This window comes from Camponotus vicinus, unplaced genomic scaffold (genome assembly GCF_025532165.1).
Source record: "Camponotus vicinus isolate PSW18456_S1 unplaced genomic scaffold, iyCamVici1.0 SCAF_3, whole genome shotgun sequence".
Taxonomy (NCBI): domain Eukaryota; kingdom Metazoa; phylum Arthropoda; class Insecta; order Hymenoptera; family Formicidae; genus Camponotus; species Camponotus vicinus.
The window spans coordinates 10789946-10812921 of NW_028141967.1; the positions used below are offsets into that span (position 1 = coordinate 10789946).

General features: G+C 48.3%; 2 protein-coding genes and 1 non-coding gene across 3 annotated transcripts; 2 read left to right on the plus strand and 1 right to left on the minus strand.

Moving 5' to 3' along the window:
- Positions 1–112: 112 nt before the first annotated feature.
- LOC145969021 (uncharacterized) lies at positions 113–3541 on the minus strand. The gene has a single exon (XM_083094884.1). The coding sequence runs from the start codon at positions 3539–3541 to the stop codon at positions 113–115; it is 3429 nt and encodes a 1142-aa protein (XP_082951010.1).
- A 14169-nt stretch (positions 3542–17710) lies between these two features.
- LOC145969022 (uncharacterized) lies at positions 17711–22618 on the plus strand. The gene is made up of 4 exons (XM_083094886.1): positions 17711–18116; positions 18217–20688; positions 20815–20962; positions 21058–22618. The coding sequence occupies exons 1-4, from the start codon at positions 17711–17713 to the stop codon at positions 22616–22618; spliced, it is 4587 nt and encodes a 1528-aa protein (XP_082951012.1).
- Positions 22619–22902: 284 nt separating this feature from the next.
- On the plus strand, positions 22903–22976 carry Trnas-gga (transfer RNA serine (anticodon GGA)). The gene has a single exon. It is a non-coding gene; the product is annotated as a tRNA-Ser (tRNA).

A 22976-nucleotide genomic window follows, 5' to 3' on the forward strand; every position in this document is an offset into this window, starting at 1 on the left:
CGGGATTTTCGTTAGATGGAAGGTGATTCCATCTAATGGACGGCACTCTTGTCTGTACTTCCGATACGCGGTTCGCGACGTATGTTTTCCATCTAGAGGGATGTCCTCGTAACTAGGCGAGCGCGACAGAAGAGTCGGTCCATCCGTACGTCGGGACTGGTTGCATATTCAGAGTTTTTTGTACGAATTCAAGTAGTCGAGTTAGTAAAACAATTGCATTTAATTCCAAACGAGGTATGCTAATCGTCTTGATAGAAGCGACTTTCGACTTTGCCGTTAATAAGACGACGAAAAATTCACTGAGCGAGTGAAGTATGCGCAAATATACGACAGCGGCGTACGCGCGGTTAAATGCGTCCGCGAAGCCATGCAATTCGACCGCTAAATTTTTTGGATGCGCTCCCGTCCATCGCGGAATGCGAATTTCTTTTAATTTTGGAAAGGCCGAGCAATATCTTCTCCACGGTTCGAGTAATTCGGCTGCGATCGGAGTGTCCCAATCGGATTTCCGTATCCACAATTCCTGTATCATTATTTTCGAGGTAATGATGACGGGAGATGCCCACCCTAAGGGATCAAAGAATTTCGCTATAAATGATAGTATTGAGCGTTTCGTATTTACGCCGTCGGGTATCGATGCGAGTTGAAAACAGAAAGTATCCTCCCGCGGTACCCACGTAAGTCCAAGTACTTTCAACGTATCGTCTTTATCGAGGGAACGTTCTACAGCTAATTCGTGTTCTCCGGAAGGGATGTCGTCTAACAATTCGGGTGTATTCGCGGCCCATTTTCGCAAATGAAAGCCGCCGCGCGACATCAATTTTCGGAGTTGATCGCGATCCTCGCGGAGCGACGGAATATCATCGGCACCAAACAAAACGTCGTCAACATATATAGAGTCTCGCACGATAGCTTGAGCTCGCAGAAAATCGCGACCGTCGTCGAGCGCGAGTTGTTTAATTACACGTATCGATAGGTAAGGTGCGGGAGCTGTACCGTACGTCACGGTTAATAGGCGATACGATCGAATGGCTTGATCTGAGTGAGATCTCCACAAAATCCGTTGAAAATCGACATCGTCTCGATGAACACGGATCTGTCGAAACATTTTTGCAATATCCGCGGTGTACACGTACCGAAATTGACGCCAGCGGAGTATAATAGATGATAAATCGGGCTGCAGCTTAGGCCCGATCATTAGGTGATCGTTTAGCGTAGATCCATTACTGGTTTTACATGACGCGTTAAAAACAACGCGAAGTTTAGTCGTGCTACTAGATTCCCGTAAAACAGGGTGATGCGGTATATAGACCGGCGGAAAATTTGTCTCGATATTATCAGAAATGCTCTCCATATGACCCATAGAGTTGTACTCGCGTAAAAATTCGGCATATTGGTTGGCGACATCCGGATTTTTTTGGAGGCGTTGTTCCAATTTTGAGAGGAGGAGCGCGGCCGTTTCGCGCGAAGATCCAACTTCGATCGGAGGTCCGTTCTTGAAGGGCAATCGAACGATATAGCGGCCGTCGGAGTCACGCTCATGTGTCTTAATAAAGTGCTGCTCGCAGCGCTCATCTTCTTCTGACAATGCAGGTTCGGAAGAGATTTCCTCCATCTTCCAAAATTTTTGGAGAAGATCATCGATAAGTGGATCCGATACACAATTTAACGAGTGTACGGCAACTATCTCCGCAGTTCCGGTAGGACCGGATAAAATCCAACCTAAAACTGTGAGCTGGGCCGTCGGCGTTCCGAGCGGGCCCTTTTTTACTTTTTCTTTTAATAATGATCCATATAAATCTGCTCCGATGAGCAGTTGAATCGGGTGACTACTGCACGGAACAGGATCCGCGAGAGTTAAATTTTGTAAATGCGGCCATGAATCTGCTGATTTCCTTTTTGAACCGGCGTAAGATGTAATTTTTTGATATACGAACGCCGTTAGAGGAACAGAAGGGCCTTGCCCGTTGCGAGGCGCGAGAGTAAGAGACACTCGAGACTTTGCTACGCCACTGTATCGCTCGCCGAAACAATGCACCGGGAGGCTCGCGCGATAACGCTTCGTGCGCATTGTCTGACACAAGGACTCAGATATAAAACTAACGGAGGAACCTTGGTCTAATAACGCACGCACTTTAAAACTCCGATTTTCATTTGTGCGGAGGATGACCCACGCGGTACCTAACAGCACGTTCGGCGGAGTTTCAATAGGAGCGTGAATCATTTGAACAGAAGCGGCAGCGTCTCCGTTAGTTTCGTCCGAGGCGGCGGAGCCGCTCGTTTGCGTAGAAGACGTTTTATTTTCCGAGGCGGAAGTTTCGTGAACGCTCTGCACGCGAGTATTAACGTCTCGATGTAAGAGCGAGTGATGTGCGCGTTTACAAAATTTGCATCGGCTTTTACTCGAGCAATTGGTCGGAAAGTGACCGACCTTGAGGCAAATAAAACAGCATTTATGCAACTTTAGAACCTGAGTTCGCTGTTCGATGGATTTACGCTTAAAATCGTCGCATTGCATTAAGCCGTGATTGCCGGAGCAATTAACGCATTTATTTGCGGTTACGGTACATACCGAGGCGCGTTGAGAACCTTCACTTTTATTAGCGGATACATCTGATTTTAACTTAGAGTGGTCCGTCAGACCTCGAATACGCAATGTCATGAAGTCGCGGATTTCGCCAAACGTCGGATATGCGCTGATCTTTCCGCGTTGCAGATTCCACTCGTTACGCGTGCGTGGACTAAACTTCTGGGAAATTATATAGACTAGTAAGTCGTCCCATGTGTCGACCGGCCTCTCTAAATTATTAAGCGCGGCCAAAGATGCGACGACTGTATCGCGCAGAATTTTAAGCTCGGGAGCGGACTCCGTTTTCATGACCGGCAGCTCGGCGAAAGCGTGAATGTGCGCGTGAATAATCGCGCGTTGATTGTCATATTCTTCGACCAGAAGCTTCCACGCAGCGTCATAATTCGCGTCTGCAATTTGGAGGTGGTTTATTAATAGCGCGGCTTCGCCCGTGACACTGGCTTTCAAATAATGTAATTTTTGAGTATTCAAAAGTGAATCTTTCGAGGCAACGAGCGATTCAAATAATCCACGAAAGTTTTCCCAGCCAGCGAAATCACCGGAAAACTTCGGCAACGAGATGCGCGGTAATTGCAACGAAACCGCACCGGGCAGGTCGCGTAATGAAGCATCGCTTACCGAAGCTGCGGCGCTTGCGTCATTTTTAGAGAACTTTCCGATGACATCGGCGAGATAATCTGCGGTTGCGTGGTACTCATCCTCGGCAGCGAAGAACTTCTCCGCGGTAAAGTATCCGACGGTACGTTGTTCCTCAGCCGTGGACACCTGCAGTAGCCGGACGTTTAGCCGCTGGCACTTCTCCCATAACGCTTCCAGGTAGTCTAGTCGGTTCTTCGCCTTGTACGGCGTAATATTCGCTTTACCAATCTTTTTAAAATTGGGAAGTACTCGCGTCATCGACGCAATGATAGCCGACTGCTCGATGAGGAGGTCCTGCATAGCGTCAACCATGACTGCAGGCCGTTGGATGAAATTCGTCCGTTAAGACGCACGAGCGCGGCTCCGCGGATCACACGAGGCGCACGCAGCGGTGCTCTGTGCTAACGAGCACAATAACTTTGAAGATGCGTTAAGAAGCGCTTTGAATGTCCGTTAATGCGCCGAACTACGGATTACGCAGTGCGCGAGAAACGGAGTGGTGTGCTAAGAAGCACGTAAATTTTGACAATGCGTGTGAGATGTGATGAGCGGACTCGAACGATTCTTCCTGCTCGTCACTGTTTACGTTTGACTTGGGCTCGATGTTTACATTCGGCTCTACCTTAGCTTCGGCCAACCCCGTCAGTAGTAAGACTAGGAGAGTTCTAACGCCGGGGCTCCGAGGGGGGGTGAGGGGCGGGGGGAACCGAGGGGGTGACGTCACGCGGGGGGTGGTGACGTCACGCGGGGGGGAGTCACTCGCGGGGGATGATGACGTCACGTGCGGGGGTGACATCGCGTGCGGGGGGGGTGATGACGTCACGTGCGGGGGATGATGACGTCACGTGCGGGGAAGGGGGGATCCGCGGCGCGAGCGATGGACGAGGGGGTCCGCGCGGGGAAGGGGGATCCGCGGCGCGATCCGCGGCGCGAGCGATGGACGAGGGGGTCCGCGAGGAGAAGGGGGATCCGCGGAAAGAAGACGGTGGTGTGAGAAGGATAGCGCTACATGTGGGAAAAGGATAGCGCTAAGTGTGTGAAGAGGACAGAGCGACAAGGATGGCATCAACGTGTGACAAGGATGACATCAACGTGTGACAAGGATGGCGTCAACGTGGGACAAGGACGACGCATTGTAAGATGCTGCATAGATGGGAGAAGGACGACGCAAAGGTAAAAGTGAGCAACGAGCATATGAAAAAGAGAGAATGATAATATCGCGAACAACGCGTACGAAAGAGAACGATATTGCAAGAGCAACGCGTGCGAGAGAGAACGATAGCGCGAAGAGAACGCATACGAAAGAGAACTATAATATCGCGAGACTTAGAACGATAATAGCGCGAGAACAACGCGTGCGAGAGAGAACGATAGCGCGAAGAGAACGTGTGCGAGAGAGAACGAAGATATCGCGAGACTTACAACTAATGCGCGAGAGAGAACGCAACGAAGATATCGCGAGACTTACAACTAGCGCAAGAAAGATAGAGACGCAAGGGATGGGAGCGCAAGGAGAGGCGCGTAAATAAATACTTTTTTTTTAAATTAAAATATAAAATTTATTATAGTGTGTGTGTGTGTGTGTGTGTGTGTGTATGTGTGTGCTTAATATATAATAATAATAATAATAAAAGATATAAAACATATAAAATTTAAAAAATATAATAATAATAATAATATAATAATAATGATATAAAATAAAAAATATATATATAAGGGGGAGGGGACGATGCGCCGGGCTAAAGGGAGGCCGTTCCTGGAACAGAAAAAGAGACATTTCATTAGTTTTTAATAATTTATTGTAAGATACTTTTGATGTAATATAAATTGAAAGTTACTTACAATTTATGTTTCTTGAAAGAAGAGTTTGTTACGCGTCGCCGAATTCTCGCTCTGAGTAGGCAGCATATAATAAGGTTTCAGCAACTCCTCTCGTTGCTCTTCTATACTAGGAGGTTCAGACGGTAAAAAATGTATCTTCCATATTTCCATTCGGTCAGTATTATATACTATGATGGACATATTATCCACATCATATCCTTGCTTCTTGAGGGTACGGAACGTATGACAGTATTCCTGGTAACAATCCTTGCAGTGTAGGACAGATCTTATCACCGTTACCTCCGTGCCACAGTGACAGCACCTAAACGGTGTAAACGGTCCCTCGAAGAACCCGTGGAAATAATTATGTTTTAATGCATAATTTCGATAAAATCCGTACCGTCAATCCTTGCAGTAGTGTCGGTTTCGACGTCGGTAGGATTCGGTCCAGAAACATTTTGCAATGTGTATTCTCGGGAGATCGGAGTGAAAGCGTGGATCGGACCTCGGTTTGTATGGTTTAGGAATACACATAATTTTGTCTCTTCTTCACTTTTCTTCCTCACACACTCTCCACAACTTTGTGACAAGCACAGAACAACGAAAGAAATAATATTCTAATGTCGCAGACTCCTCTTCATTATATATCTTTTAGTATCTTTTGTCTCATTCCAACTAGAGCATCACGTCTCATCTACCTCAGCATTTCTCTACATCTTTAGCGGAGCGTGTTGAGAAAAGTATAACTATTCTTATTCGTATGGGAGGAAAGAATTAAAATCACAGATGGAATAAAAATAATTATTTATTGCACACATCGTAAAGAATATCATTTACAGCACATGTTAATAATTCGCAATCGATTAATGATTCGCTGTTAAAGACATCACTCTCGCGTATCGTTTTTACAGCATCGCATACAGTAGTAATATTGTTACGTTGTAATACAGTTTCAAATTATTTAAATTTTTCATTTACGAGATAGGTATTCTCGCATAACCAATTGTGCATATGATCGATACAATTTTCAAAATTAAATAAATGTAATAATGTTTGTGGTTTCATGTACAAAGAATTTTCACATAATGTAAGTTTTACAATTTTCGATTGATACATTTCGATCGGTAAATCTCCAATCCTTAATGGGAGAGCAGTCGATTGTAGAAATTGTTCAATGTCTGCTTGCTTCTGCATCAACAAATTCCACGTTGAAAAAGGTAACACTATTTGATTGCCTCGATTATCGCCGAGAATCAGTTCCACGTACGACACAGCTCCAACGCTTATTCCAATATCCAAATACTTGTACGACGTTGGGGTTAGAGCGTATCTTCTTCCAAGTATACGAGTCGCACGATGAGGCTGAATGCTATAAAATATAAATAATTAGATCAATATTTAAAAAAAATTTAACAAATAAGTTTTTAAATGATCGAAACTTACATGTCGCATTTTTGCTTCTTACACGGTGGAGTTTCACTGTTTCGAATCGGAACGTAAAAGTTCATGTTGATTTCTTCAGCGAACTTTTCACACGCGTTATTGATGTAATACTGATCGTATTAGAATTAATATCAATTCAAATAGTATCGCAAATTGCAATGTAGAAGGAATTATTGCTGACACGACATTTTAATTTCCTCTAAAATTTTGTCTCGCCGATGTACGGCTGCAATGACATCATCATCCCCAGAACAAAGATTTAGCTGAATTCACTAAAATCGAGCGCCGATGTACGGCTGCTCCCGGTGCAGCCACATCAGATTTTTCAAATGTACGTGACAAAACGCGAAATTATCAAGGTTAAATTGCAGACGCTATTCTGGGGAATTTTTTAAGATGAAATCATTCTAGAATGTTCGATGATATGCATGAGACAGTATATAAATCATGATCAAGAGGCACACCCCGCCAGTATTTTTGCTAAAGTACATCCAGAACTATCATTGGGAAGCACATTTCGCAAGTGTGTGTTACAATATGGAGGAACAAAATTTGCGAGAGCAATCCACATTGATTGATTCGCTGGAAGATTACATTGTGTGGGAGCAACGATGCGACCAATACATCGAGTCGTTGGAAGAGCAAAGTCGAATCAAGTGACCGCGATTATCGATCGGAAATCGACAATCGCTGATTGCTCGGATCGCGCGCCTCGAAGGGTTAAAAAATTCGGTACGTGGACGTTTCGTATACGCGGGTGCCGGATGTAGCACGCGTAAAAATAGACTTGTGTGGCGCGAGATTGATACGGCGTTCGACAGTCGCGTATCGACTGGTGCGGTGATAAACTATAATCACATCGAACCTCGCCAATTTCTCGGTGACGCCAAAGACATTGTGATGATAGAACATGTGAAGAACGTTATAAAAAGACACAATTGTGTGAAAGTGAACACTATATTTAACGGTGAATTCGTGGCTGAGGATAAACGCGCCAACAAAAGTATCAATACGAGAAACTATGAACTCTTTCGCACATCCGATTTACGCGAGTGGTACGAACGGCGCGTTATCGAACCCACTCTAGCATCGCTGGAAGAGTTTCAGGAACGCGATAGCGGGTGGGCTTTGTCGCGAATACTAAAAACTGTAAATATAAATAAGTATAATCCTATGCGTGCGGGATGTCACATCAAATTGCCGCGGAAGATTATGTTGAAAAGAGCGGTGATTAACGTGCAATCAAAGGACAATGCATGTTTCGCGTGGGCAGTGGTCGCCGCTCTATACCCCGCCGAAAGAGACACGAATCGGGAATCCTCGTACCCGCATTACACGACAGTGCTGAATCTCCGGGACATTGAGTTTTCAGTGACTGTGAACCAAATAAAAAATTTTGAACTTGCCAATGACATTTCGATCAACGTCTACAACATCGAAGAGAAGAACAGCATTGTCCCGATGCGTCTTTCGCAGCAGAAGCGGGATAAGCATATCAACTTGCTGTACATTGAAGACGACAACAGCGTCGGACATTTTGCATGGATTAAGAATTTATCCCGGCTAGTGAGCTCGCAACTGAGCAAACACAACGGTCAAAGATATATCTGCGACCGGTAAGTTTAATTTATAGTATTTGAATAATCATAGGTTATACACTTTGTTATATAAATCTTTAAAAAATTTTTCTTTTACAGATGCCTGCATTATTTTAATTCGGACGCCAAGTTGCAGTCGCATACGGTCGACTGCGGAAAGATGAACGATTGCGCTGTCCGATTGCCGAGCGATAAGGACAAGTGGTTATCGTTCAACAATTTTAATCGGAAGGAGCGGCTTCCATTCGTCGTGTACGCCGACCTGGAATGCGTTCTGGCCAAGATGGATGAAGAACAGCGAAATTTGCGTCAACATCACCAAGTATTTAGTATAGCTTATTATGTACATTGTTCGTTCGACGAATCTTTATCGGCGTACCATTCGCGTCGTAGCGCCGATTGTATAGCATGGTTCGCCGAAGACCTCAAAAATTTAGCGTTACGTATAAAAAATATTTTAAAAACAAATGTCCCCATGGTAAATTTGACGTCTGAAGAGTGGGAGAAATTCCATAACGCCACTCAATGTCATATATATGAAAAACCATTCGTGGAAGACGATACACGCGTTCGCGATCATTGCCATCTGACCGGGCGGTACAGAGGTCCAGCACACTCAAATTGTAATTTAAATTATAAAGAATCTTTTTGTATTCCCATAGTTTTTCACAATTTATCTGGTTACGATTCGCACTTTATTATCGAGGAAATAGCCACTTCGTTCGAAGGGAAAATCGAGTTACTTCCGATAACTAAAGAGAAATATATTTCGTTCACAAAAGATGTTTGTATGGAAGAAGAATCAAAAACTCATGTAAAATTACGTTTCATCGATTCATTCAAATTTCTCGCATCGAGTCTCGATAAATTGGCATCATTTTTGGATAAAGACAAACTCAAAATTTTAAAATCAGAATTTCAAAATTTATCAACAGAAAATTTCAATTTGTTAACGCGGAATGGTGTATTTCCGTATGAATACATCGACTCTGTAGATAGGTTGCAAGATACGTGTTTAACACCGCGCGAATCATTTTACAGTTCCTTGACCGGTGACACTGTATCCGAGACCAATTACGCGCACGCCGAGAACATCTGGACGCGATTCTCCATTCGGACGCTAGGCGAATATAGCGATTTATATCTTAAAATTGATGTCTTGTTATTAGCTGACATTTTCGAAAACTTTCGAGATAAATGTATCGAAAGTTACGGACTCGACCTCGCGTATTACTATATTCTCCCCGGATACACGTGGGATGCCATGTTGAAGCATACGAAAATTACGTTCGAGCTGCTTACCGACATCGACATGGTCATGTTTATCGAACGCGGTATACGCGGTGATCTGAGTCAGTATTCCAACAGATACGCGCGTGCTAATAACAAGTACATGGAGTCGTACGATCCATCGAAATCATCGTCATACTTGATGTATTTCCATGTAAATAATTTGTACGGATGGGCAATGTGTCAACCGTTGCCCTATGCCGATTTTCGATGGGTCGACGACGTGTCGAATTTTGACGTAGCATCGATCGCGTTAGATTCGCCTACGGGTTATATCCTCGAAGTCGATCTCGAGTACCCGCAACATCTTCACGATACGCACACTGACCTACCGTTTTGCCCGACACGCGACAAGCCGCCCGGCAAGCGGCAAAACAAGCTGCTCGCAACGTTATACGATAAGAAGCGTTATGTGATACACTACCGCAACCTACAGCAATGTACGCGACACGGCCTTCGCATTAAAAATTCATCGCGTATTACAATTTACACAATCTCCGTGGCTTCGCAGTTATGTCGAATTAAATACACAGTTTAGAACACTCGCGAAAAATGAATTTTGAAAAAAATTTATACAAATTAATGAACAATGCGGTATTTGACAAAACGATGGAAAATGTGCGTAATCGTGTCGATGTAAAATTTTTAATAAAGTGGGACGGACGATACGGCGCAGAAGCGATGATCGCCAAACCAAATTTCCATAGTCGAAGCGTTTTTTCGGAAAATTTAATCGCCGTAGAATTGCGCAAATTGGAAGTAAAATTTTATAAACCAATCTACGTCGATATGTGCATACTCGACATATCGAAAGTGTGTCTGTACGAATTTCACCACGAGTACATGTCTCCCCTGTATCGCGACAAATGTAAGATCATGTATACCGACACAAATAGTCTAATATATCACGTCGAGTGCGTCAATGTGTACGAAAACATGAAGCGCGATATCGCTAGATTCGATACGAGCGATTATGCCGCCGTTCGATAGTCGTTCGATAGACGTTCGATAGACGTTCCTGGCCCGTTCGTTGACGTTCGATAGTCGTTCCTTACATGTTTGATAGTCGTTTCTGAGCCGTTCACTGCTTCCTTACATTGGCGCCCGAACAGGGACCGTTTTAATAGGGAAATCGCGCAGGTGTGTGTGCGAAGAGACGCGTGGAGAAGGAAAAGATGAAAGGGTGGATTTATGCCCTACCGAAGGCCCAGTTAACGGCCATCCTTCAGTATACAATCATACGACCTCGATGACTTCGGTCTGCTGGACGAACTCCGTCGCCGTATGAGTACCTACGTCGACGAAAATCCGGACGATTTCGACGCGCCGGGAGGGGCAGCGAACGCGGGGCCGGTTCCGGGCATCACGGTGACCACGCCCAATCATCACGAGCATAACGTGATCAACCTGGCGGAAGCCCCCTCCGCGAACGCGAAAATGATTAACCAGATCCGGAAATGGGGTTGCCATTTCGATGGTCGGGATCCCGCCGCGTTCTTGGAACGACTTCTGGAACTCAGGGACGGATATGGGGTCTCGGGGCCCCAGATGTTGAAGGGGTTGTCCGAGATGTTGAAGGGCGATACGTTTTTGTGGTACCGTAACTATCGCGAGGATTGGTGGACGTGGAACGATTTTGAACGGGCGTTTCACCTACAATTTTTCCCGAGGCGATATACGGCCTCATTGCGCCGGGAAATCATGGGTCGTCATCAGGCGAGCGGCGAAGAGTTTACACGCTACTCCACGGTGATGATGACTCTGATGCGCCGGGCCGGAGGGTTATCGCGTGAAGAGCAGCTCGATCTAATTTACGAGAACATGCATCCAGAGTACAAAACGTACGTACGTGTGGACGATGTGCGAAGCATCACCGAGTTGCAGTCCCGAGCGAAGGAATTCGAAGATATAGAATGGGAAAAACGGGAGGTTAAAAAGCGCGAAAAGCCGACTCCGACCGTCGTCGCCACCTATAATAAAAACGAGTGCTGCTGGCGCTGCAAGTAGCGGGGGCACACACGGGCCCAATGCCGACGCTCGGCCGTGAAGTTTTGCTCCCAGTGCGGCAAGGACGGCGTGTTAACGTCCGAGTGTCATCCGCGTCCGGGAAACGCGTCAGGGGCGGGGGTTGCCGCGGTCGCGAACCCCACATAAGGCCCCGCATAAGATTCCTCCCTCGACCGCACATATATGTAACCATCAAGGGACGGCAGTTCGACGCCCTGATCGATTCAGGGTCGGAGGTCTCCCTCGTGAACCAGCACATCGTCGACGCGCTCCGACGGGAAGGAATAAAAGAACAAACGGGGGAGGGGCAAATCCTGCTGGTGGACGGAACGCCGGTGAACGCCCCAGGAACCGTGACCGTTCCCCTCCGCGTACGCGGAAAGAAGGTCACGCACTCCTTCACGATCTTGCCCGAGATGGAGAGCGACATCCTCCTTGGGATAGACGTACAGGCAAAACTGAGGCTAAGGGTCCCTACGCCGCCCCTGTCGGCGATCCGGGATGAAAGTTAGTGCTGTGCCGCGAAGGGGCTGGCCAGCCAGACACTAAGGGAGCGCCAGGCGCTCCAAGACCGCGAGTTCGGGAAGTTCGAAGGGATCAGTGGACCTACCGGGAAAACTCAGCACCGCATCCGCTTAAAAGATCCGACCCCTATCAAGCAGCGGTACCGACCGCGGAAACCGGCCATGCAGGCCGTAATTAACAAGGAAGTCGAGGAAATGCTTGAGCAGGGCGTCATCGAACCCTCCGATAGTCCGTGGAGCTCTCCGATTGTGGTGGCAGGAAGAAAGACGGCAAGCACCGATTCTGCATAGACTTCCGCCGCGTGAACGACGTTACCCATTGCGACGCTTATCCGCTACCGCAGGTAACCGCCACCTTGGATAAGTTAAGGGGAGCCCGCTACTTATCAACTCTCGACTTGAAAAACGGGTACTGGCAGGTGCCGCCTCACACTTGAGAGCCGGCCAATTACCGCCTTCACGGTACCCGGAAAGGAGCTTTTCCATTTTCGCGTCATGCCGTTCGGACTACACTCGGCACCCGCCACTTTCCAACGGCTACTAGATACCGTTCTCGGCCCAGAACTCGAACCGCACGTCTTCGTATATCTGGATGACATAATCGTCATTAGCCGAACGTTTTCGGAACATATCGAGCTGCTCGCCGAAACCTTCCGTCGACTCCGGGAAGCGCATTTCCGACTGAACCCGGAGAAGTGTAAATTCTGCGTCGAGCAATTAAAATATCTGGGACATGTAGTGAGACGGGACGGAATAAGAACTGACCCGGAAAAAGTCAGCGCCGTGGCCGAGTGGCCAGAGCCAACAACCATAAAGCAGATCCGCCAATTCCTCGGAATGGCGTCATGGTATCGACGGTTTATCGAAAATTTCTCCACCATAGCCGCTGACACAGCTAATGCGTAAAAACGCCCGATGGAAATAGGGGGACGAGGAGACAATCGCGTTCCGCGCTCTCAAGGAGCGATTAATTTCCGCACCCGTACTCGCTTGCCCAGATTTCACGCGACGTTTCTTTTTACAAACGGACGCCAGCAGTACCGGACTCGGGGCCGTATTGACCCAGCGTTATGAAGAAGGCGACCGAGTTATTGCCTACGCGAGTCGAACGCTCAACGCGGCCGAAAGAAACTATAGCGCGACGGAGCTTGAGTGTCTCGCCGTCATATAGAGCATCCGACGGATGCGTAATTATCTGGAAGGATACGACTTCACGGTCGTAACGGATCACCAGGCCCTGAAATGGCTACGGAAAATCGACTCGCCCACTGGATGCCTCGGGCGATGGGCACTGGAACTGCAGCAGTACAACCTGGAGGTACAATACCGCCGCGGGACTCTGAATCGCGTCGCGGATGCACTATTGCGCCAGCCCGAGATCTGTGCCGCTCGCACCGCACGCTGTCGCTGGTATCAGCGTATCCTCCGGGAGGTGAAGGACGATCCTGCCTCGAGACAAGAATATAAAATCGAACAGGGGAGGCTCTACAAGCATGTGCTGCACAGCCTCGATTTTACAGAGACACCGGAGGCACAGCAGTGGAAGATATGTGTTCCACAACCGCTCAGAAGGAAGGTGCTCGAAAAGGCTCATGATGCCCCGATCGCCGGGCACTTGGGAATCGCCAAGACCATCGCCAGAATAGCCGAGCATTACTACTGGCCCGGAATATTCCGCGAAGCGGCGAGCTACGTCAAGGCCTGCCAAAACTGCCAAAGACATAAAGCGGCCCAACACCGACCAGCCGGGAAGATGCACGCGACCAACATCACGCGACCGTGGGAGCAAGTGACCGTGGATTTAGTAGGGCCATTACCACGGTCCCGGAGAGGCCATACATGGTTATTGTCCATGCAGGACCGATTCTCCAAGTGGGCCGAATTCGTACCTCTCCGTCGTGCCACGGCCGATGCAGTGACCCAGGCGATCACGAACCACGTGATCCTGAAACACGGCCGCCCAGGATCCATCCTCACGGACAACGGCACGCAACTCCGCTCCAAGCAATTGGAGGAACGATTGGCGGAAAGCGGAATCCGGCATGTAACAACCCTGGCATACGCATCGCATTGCAACCCGGTGGAGCGCACAAACCGAACAATCAAGACGATGATCAGCCAATACGTGGACAGGGATCACCGCACCTGGGACGAACATCTGGCGGAATTACAGTTTGCATATAATACGGCGGTGCATGACGCAACCGGGTATACGCCCGCCTATTTAAACCACGGGAGAGAGCTCGCCTCGCCGAAACTGAGGAACAAAATACGACGCCAGAAACACCGGACGCGATGCACCAGAAGTTGCAAGAGGCATATGAGCTCGTGCGCGTCAACCTGGCCCAGGCGTTTCAACGCCAGCGGAAATACTACGACCTGAGGCGTCGGGCCTGGAAACCGCAGCTAGGGGAGTGGGTGCTAAAAAGGGAGCACCCGCTGTCGAAAAAAGCCGACGCATTTAACGCAAAACTAGCACCGAAATATGGTGGGCCGTTCGAGGTAAGGAAATACGTGTCCCCCGTAATTGTCGACCTGAGGAGCAAGCGGGGAAAGTGAGTTCGACACGTACACATACAAGATCTCAAGACAACGGCCCAAAACAAAAACAATCCTGGAGAAGACGACCTCATCCCCACCGACAGCGATGACGACGCCGCAAACAAACGAGTTTACGCTCACAAAGCAGCAAAATGTCGAGCGAACAAGACGACATCGTAGCCGCTATCGATACCTACTTGGCCGAGGAGGCCAAGACCGAGGCCACACCGACCGTACAACCGAAGCAGCCAGCGGAGAAGCCCCGGGCACCGCGAGTCGGGATCGTGATCCAGCGGTTCGATCGCGAAAACGCCCGGAAAGCCGCCTTCCTGGCAACACCACCGCCGCCGCCGCCGAGACGCCGTCAGCCGAGGCCCTACGAGCGCCAACCGCCACCACCTGCAAGGGACGGCCCTTCAACTGCCGCAGCCACCGCAGCAGAACCAGAGCTGCTAATGCCGATGGGTCCAATCCCTGCGCCGCCGATCCGAGTCCAGGTCGAATCGGGCCTGATGTTCGAAGTCCCGCATTTCGCGGTACACGTGTCCCGACGATACCGCCCACGCATCGCAGACGGGCAGTGGATCTTGCGGTTCAGCCGCAATGGCAAATTGCGCTATCACCGGCGCATACGATAGGCCCGAAGAACAGGCCAACGCCTCAAATTCAGGCGTTATTTAGCGGGGGGGTGATGTAACGATGCACCCCGAAATGCATCGTTCCCGGCGAACACCGGCCGGAAGCTGCCGCCCGACGATCACCGGTCGGGCAAAGACAGAGGCGCTGTGCGCCCATTTTTAAGAAATAGGAAACATCCGGGTAGGAAAAGCGATGATTAATTATCGCGACACTGCCGTCGGGAGCCGACAGTTGAGAACCCGCGCTCGGCACCCCGAACTCCCCCGGGCGGACCCGAACCGCTCCGATGTTTTACCGCCGCTCGGTGGGAGTAATTACCGAACACGCCGGCGCGCGGGTAATTAACCGGGTATAAAACGGGGTCTCGGCGGCATAGAAATTCAGATCCTTCCGATCCTTCTCAGCAAGCCGAGCTAGTCAGAAGGCCAGCAAAGCGAATAGAGAAATCCTTGCGAATCCAAAGCCAGAAGGTAGTGAGAATGCTGCCTCAACCGATTGATATCGGTGCTTCGAGATCGCCTTCGAACCGAGATCCAAATATCAGACGCCGCGCCTATTTCGGGGTGGAACTTGAGCCGCCTCCGACGCTTGCTAGCGTCGCGACGCCTTCCGAAACCCTACATTCATCGGGGAAAGATAATTAGAAATTAAATAACCGCACCGCCGGGCTTTAAAGCGCCGATCAGCTGAGCCGTAAACACCACCGGCAAGAAACGCGGCAAAAACGCAGCAAAAACGCGGCCGCCAAGTCGCAAAAACGCGAGCGCACCGTGCCGAGAATCGTGCGAGCGCATCTCGCACATAATATAAATTGCATTCTTACCGTTAACGAGTATTGTGCGAACGGCTATTTGTACAAGATCCGTGACACGTCCACGGCCGAACTTGATAACGCGGACGCAAAAATAAAGAGCGAATACGCGAGTTATAAACGGCGATTATTTCGCGCCGGCTTTCCGTAATTTCTCGGCCTGCATAGATCGCCAGTATCGATCAGCCGACGCGCGCAAATAGATATATATATACACACGTACACACATACACTGTATCACACAAATACGCACACTCACAATTGTACATCACACATACACAATAAACACCTTTGTTACACACACACCGATACGTAATCGCATTATTATATCTCCGCCACCTGGATCCGACGGCTATCCATACGATTAAGATTCCGCGGTATACGGAAAACCGCTCGTTACAATACTAATAATAATTATAATAATCATAAAGATAAATAATATTAATATACAATAATCTCTTACGTTTATCAGTTTGGTGGAGATTGTCGGAATCATTAATTGATGGAATTTCCATAATTAAATGCGGGTTTCTATTAAGGGATCTATTTCTACATCCCCAATAGCTTCTCCACCACCCGTGGCAATTCTATGTTGCCTTTCTTTAGCTAGTTCGCTTCGTTGGCGTTGTTTTAAATTTGCCCATAATCTTTGCAACTGTTTGTCTGTAGCCTATATGTAAAAAATTAATTACTCAAATAATAATGTAATACATAAATTATATATAATAATGTAAATTATTTATAATAATTATTATATATAATTATACATAAATTATATTATTATTATATTTTTATATTATTATATTTGTTCCGTCTTGTTCGAATTACATGACGGGGCGCCTGTTAATCACGTGTTTCGTGCGTGATTCAGCGCCGCTGTTTAGCTGTCGCGGATCCAGGATCAATTCGATAATGCTGGCGCCACCCTTGCTCGGTACTCCGAACCGCGAGCGTTTCGCCCCGCGCCGGATGTCGTCAGCTTAGTATTTCGCTTGATCCTGTCAATTAGCCAATCTCGCGGTCGACTGATCGCGCTGGCAATCAATCATTGGCCGATAAGAATTCGCGAGCACGGACTTCCGCCTTCCTCCCCGTGCCGAGCGTACACACAAGAGTCTTGTACCGCAGCAAGAGGCACGTGTAAGCGCTGAAAATCTCGAAAGGTTGCCCTTCGGTAAAATCTCCGTCAATAGTTATCGGGCTTCGCTAGACGTGACGAACATTATCATCACATCGTTGTCGCCTTCTTTTACATCAAGGCAATTCAGAAACGCGCGAGAGTCAGTACTTCTATTCGGTGCAGATTAACGACCAGTGCGAAACAGCGTAGCTCCGGCCGCGAGGATCAACTCGACCCTCGACCGAAGCTGAACATTCGCGAGATCTGCTCATACGGAGTTACACGCGGTGCTCCGCTTATTATTGTGATCATTTGATTTCATCAAGGTGTCGTGTCATTATTGTGCGGCTTTTTCACTCGCAGTCGTTCGCAAGGAACATTCTCGCCATTATCGTGCTCACACGTGGCCCGTTACTACTCTGTACAATTTGTTATATTGACGCTGTCGCGAATAAAGCCTGTGTTGTCTAAACCTCAGTGCTTAATTTTATCAGTCACCTGTCGCGCCGTCTCCCAATCGGGAGAGAATTTGCCGCAATCTCACACAGAAAATTTGGCCCTTCGAGCCGGATCGGCGCACGACAGTGACACTCATTCCGCGGAACCCTCACGATCGGAACACAGTGCGCAAGTATGAGCAATCGTACTTATATTCATTCAGTGTCGCAGTTAACCCTTTTAGCGATGATGGAAGGGCTATTAGCCGAACAAAAGGTGACGCTCAAATCAATTACTCGCGCATTGGAAAACTTCAAAAAGATCGGGAAAGACAATTTCACGTACGGAATCGTGCGCCACCGCCTACAAAAATTGAAGGATGATTATGCTCGATACGAGCATACGCATGCCAAGGTGCTCGCTCTCGCAACCGAGGACTTCGTCGCTACCCACAAATACTTCACCGAGGACAAATTCGCCACATGTGAGGCAGCGTATTATGCCGCCTCCGATTACATGGCCGAATGGGAAGCGCAACTGGAACCGCAAGCAACATCCACTCCAGATGCTTCATCCATCGTAAGCCAACGTCAAAACGTATTTACATCGCGTTCAACGTTTCAACTTCCGCGTATAAGCTTGCCGAAATTTTCAGGTGATTTCAGCGAATGGGAATCGTTTCGCGATCAGTTCAAAGCATTGATAATCGATAACGGCGATCTCCTAAATGTAAACCGCCTGCAATATTTACAAAGGCGCCGCGTTCGATGTTGTGCGAAATCTCGCGTTAGTCGATTCGAATTTCAAGGTCGCCTGGGACTTGTTAATTGCGCGCTACGATAACAAAAGACGCTTGGTGCATGAGCATATTCACGCGTTGATATCGCTACCGCAAATTAATTCCGAATCCGCTGTCGCGCTTTCCGTTTTGCGAGATAAAGCGAATGTCGCAGTTAAAGCTTTAAAACATCTCGGGCGTGCTGTCGATAAATGGGATGACATCCTCGTATACTTGCTGGTTCAAAAATTCGATAAGGCAACTCGAAAGGCGTGGGAATTGCAGCTCGGAGATACAACCGAATATCCCACGTTCGACAGTCTCGAACAGTTTCTAGCATCGCGTATCCGCGCATTTGAGAACATTCTGCCTTTAAGTAAAGGTAAGAATTCGAACCAGCTGTCGGTGCAAAGTCATGTAACAAATGCAAGTGCAATGAAATGTCCCGTTTGTCAGAAGCCGCATTTATTATTCGCGTGTCCGGAATTTCAGAATAAATCGATTACCGAACGTCGAGAGTTGGCTCAGAAAATTCGTTGCTGTTACAATTGTCTGAGTACCAAACATAATCGAAAGAATTGTCAAAGCAAGCATGCGTGTCGACAGTGTCAACAGAAGCATCACACTCTTCTCCACGAGTTCGAAACGAGTAACGTTAACGAAAGGAGTTCTCCAACCGCAAGCACCTCGAAGGCGGATGAACCCGTTTCGATAAATACGCACGTCGTTTCACGCGTTAACTTTTCTAAAACGAGCATTTTACTCGCGACAGCTTGGATCGCTGTTAGTGGCGCGACCGGCACTAAGGATGTCGTGCGTGCATTATTGGACCAAGGCTCGGTCACAACACTTATTTCAGAGCGACTAGCGCAACGCTTGCGACTTAAGCGCTCTCATATTTCGGTATCTATCACGGGCGTCGGTGGTGCGGCTTCCGTCGCCAAACAAGCAGCGCGGATTGACGTCTCGTCTCGCGATATGTCAGGTCCCGCGTTGTCAGTAACAGCGTTAATATTAAGATCACTTACAAATTATGTTCCGCAGCGTGTGGAATCTCTCGCAGAGTTGGAATATCTGCGCCCGCTCAAACTGGCCGACAGCGATCCGACGGGCTCGGAGCCTATCGATATCATTATCGGTGCTGACCTTTACGGATCAATACTTAGATCAGGCATTCGATCGCGATCTCCGCAGGAACCTGTCGCACAAAATTCCATTTTCGGGTGGATTCTCTCCGGACCTATGCCCACGCCGCCAGAGTCCGCATCCATTTCTTTGTCGATGCATCACTGCACAGTGCATGCTGACCTCGATATGCAATTGAGGCATTTTTGGGAGATTGAAGAGCTCCCTCGTCAGAATCATATCTCTCCGGAGGATATGCGATGTGAGAAACACTTCGCATCAACTCATACTCGATCTCCGACTGGGAGATATATTGTTCGACTTCCGTTCAAAACGGATCGTCCATTGAGCCTCGGTGAATCAAGGCCGACGGCTCTCGCTATGTATACTCGTGCAGAGTGTCGTTTAAAGGCACGGCCTGAACAGGCTGCCGAATATCGCGCATTCTTACAAGAATATGAACAATTGGGCCACATGATGAAGGTACCATCTCCGCGTCACCCCTCTGATCAGATTGTTTACATTCCTCATCATGCAGTCATACGAGAACACAGTGCCACGACACATTTGCGTGTCGTGTTTAATGCATCATCGCCTACTTCAAATGGGTTGTCGCTAAACGACCATCTTATGATCGGTCCTAAGTTACAAACCGACTTGCCTTCGATTCTTACGCGCTGGAGGCAATTCCGCTATGTCTATACCGCGGATATTGCCAAGATGTATAGGCAAATTTTAGTTGATCAACGCGACGCCGATTATCAACGGATTCTTTGGCGATCCGATGTCGACGCTCCAATCGAAGACTATCAGTTGCTAACCGTGACTTACGGTACAGCAAGCGCGCCTTATTTGGCTCTCCGCGTCTTAAACCAACTCGCTGTCGATGACGGCGATGCCTTTCCTCTCGCGGTGCCAGTTCTTCAACATAACACTTATGTTGATGATTGCGTTTTTGGCGCGGACGATTTACCGCTCGCTCGTCAAACAAAGGATCAACTTGTATCCTTACTCAATAGAGCAGGCTTTCAACTTCGCAAGTGGGCAAGCAACAATCATTCGTTACTCGCGGACATCGATCCTAATGATCACGGTCTCGCGCAATCCAAGACCCTTCAAACGGACGATTCGCTCAAAGTCCTGGGTCTCAAATGGAATCCACACTCTGACGCGTTTCAATTTGAGATATCGCTGTCGAGCGATGTTCTTGCGACAAAACGCGCCGTTTTATCTACAATCGCTGCCATCTTTGATCCACTCGGGTGGCTAGCCCCCGTCGTCATAACCGCGAAGATCTTTCTGCAGAAATTGTGGGCGTCGCGGTGTGAGTGGGACGCAGTGCTTCCCGAGAAGCTGTTTGCCGCATGACGTAACTTCTACGCGCACCTATCAACTCTACGAGCGGTGTCAATTCCAAGATGGACCGAATACGGGTCCGATACCGTTTCAGCGGAAATTCATGGGTTTGCTGACGCGTCTACTACCGCGTATGGGGCTGTCGTTTATTTGAAACTGATCAAACTCGATGGCTCAGTCCAAATCACGTTGATAAGTGCGAAATCCAGAGTAGCTCCGCTCAAACCTATGACTGTTCCGCGGTTGGAACTGTGCGCGACAGTATTATTAGCTTGCTTAATTGTATTCGTGCGATCTCTGCTCGATACTCCTTCAATGATTTGTCACTGTTGGACAGACTCCACAGTCGCACTAGCGTGGCTCAAACAATCTCCCTCTCGTTGGAAGGTTTTCATAGGGTCCACGAGGTTCAAAGTCAACTTCCGGACGCAATATGGCATCACGTTGCCTCACAGCAAAATCCTGCAGATCTCGCGTCACGAGGAGTCAGTCCGGCCGACATAGGAGAACAGTCATTATGGTGGCAAGGCCCCGCGTGGCTTAAGTTGTCGTCGACTCAATGGCCGGAGGAAACTGCCTCCGCATCAGCGGAATCGCTGCCGGACGTGCGCGTTCATGTACATATCGCTCAAACACCCAACGAATGGGAATTGATGACGCGGTTTTCTTCGTGGACGAAATTACTTCGAGTCACCGCATATGTAATTCGATTCACGCAACGCATTCGGTCTCGCCGGTTACAGCAACTGGCAAACCACGAAGCTCAGGTGAAAGTCACCGAAGTATCGCTGTCGCTAGAACCAGATGATATCGACTCCGCGCGAAAATTTTGGTTGAAGTATATTCAACAGCAACTGTTTTCGAAAGAGCTATTACTTCTAAAAGGCGGTCAGCCCGTGCAAAAAGGTAGCAAACTAGCTTCCTTAAATCCATTTATCGACAACGATGATTTAATTAGAGTCGGCGGCCGGCTCTGCCATTCCGAACTCGCAGAAAAAACGAAGCATCCAATCGTGCTCGCATCGCATCCATTGGTCTCGTCTCTTATACGTCACATTCATCTACAAGCTTTGCACGCCGGGCCGCGATTAACGCTGTCAATGCTTCGAGAAGAATTCTGGTTGTTACGCGCTCGCCAAACCGTACGTTCAGTTCTTTACCGTTGCATCGCCTGCACTCGTGAGAAGGCAACAGTCGTTCACGAGTTGATGGGCAATCTTCCGGATTATCGAGTTCGCCCTGTTGCTCGCGTCTTTTCTCACTGTGGAGTCGATTATGCCGGACCTATTCAAATACGATTGACGCCTGGACGAGGACACAAATCGCGAAAAGCGTATATCGCGGTATTTATCTGTATGACCGTCAAAGCGACTCATCTTGAGTTAGTAGGCGACTTGTCGACGTCGACTTTCTTGGCTGCCTTTGATCGGTTCTGTGCTCGTCAAGGTGTTCCTATCGCTATGTACTCGGACAACGCAACGAATTTTCACGGCGCTCAACGCGAACTCGCTATCGCGTGGCGTTCGGCCACTCACGATCCGAATCTCTTAAACAAATTCGCTGAGAGAGGCATCAAATGGAGATTCATTCCTCCATCCTCTCCACATTTCGGTGGATTATGGGAGGCCTGCGTTCGGAGCGTTAAGTTTCATCTAAAACGCGTAATCGGCGCTCATACGCTCACCATCGAAGAGATGAGCACATTATTATGTAAAGTCGAGGCGTGCTTAAACTCACGGCCGCTCGGGCAAATGTCGGAGAATTACGATGATTATCACGCGCTCACTCCGAGCCATTTTCTAATTGGTTCCTCGCTTGTGAGTATGCCCGAAGAGTCTTTACTCGACGAAAAGGAAACGCGTCTTATATACTGGAGGCCTGCCCCGGCCCTATCTTAGGGTCCATCCGCCACTGCTATTTGGTACAGTGGGGATTTTAATATATACTAGAGGGATCTTGGGGGATGTGGTCACTCTACGGCGTTGTGCTCGTCGGTGCCGTTTTATACGGAAGGCCAGTCGGAAGCCAGCATGTACGCGAATACCTCCACCGGCACTTATTTGGTCAGCGAGCGACCTTTTCAAGGATCCTCCATGGCAATCAGCATTGCATCCATCGAGCAAGATACCAACATCGCTTTGGAGTCGCATATCACTGTGTTAAAAAGCAGCATTAGGTGTGAGGTCTGGATAGCTCAGTGGTCTAGAGCAGTTGCCTGGAAAGCGAAAGACTCGGGTTCGATTCCCGATCCAGCCA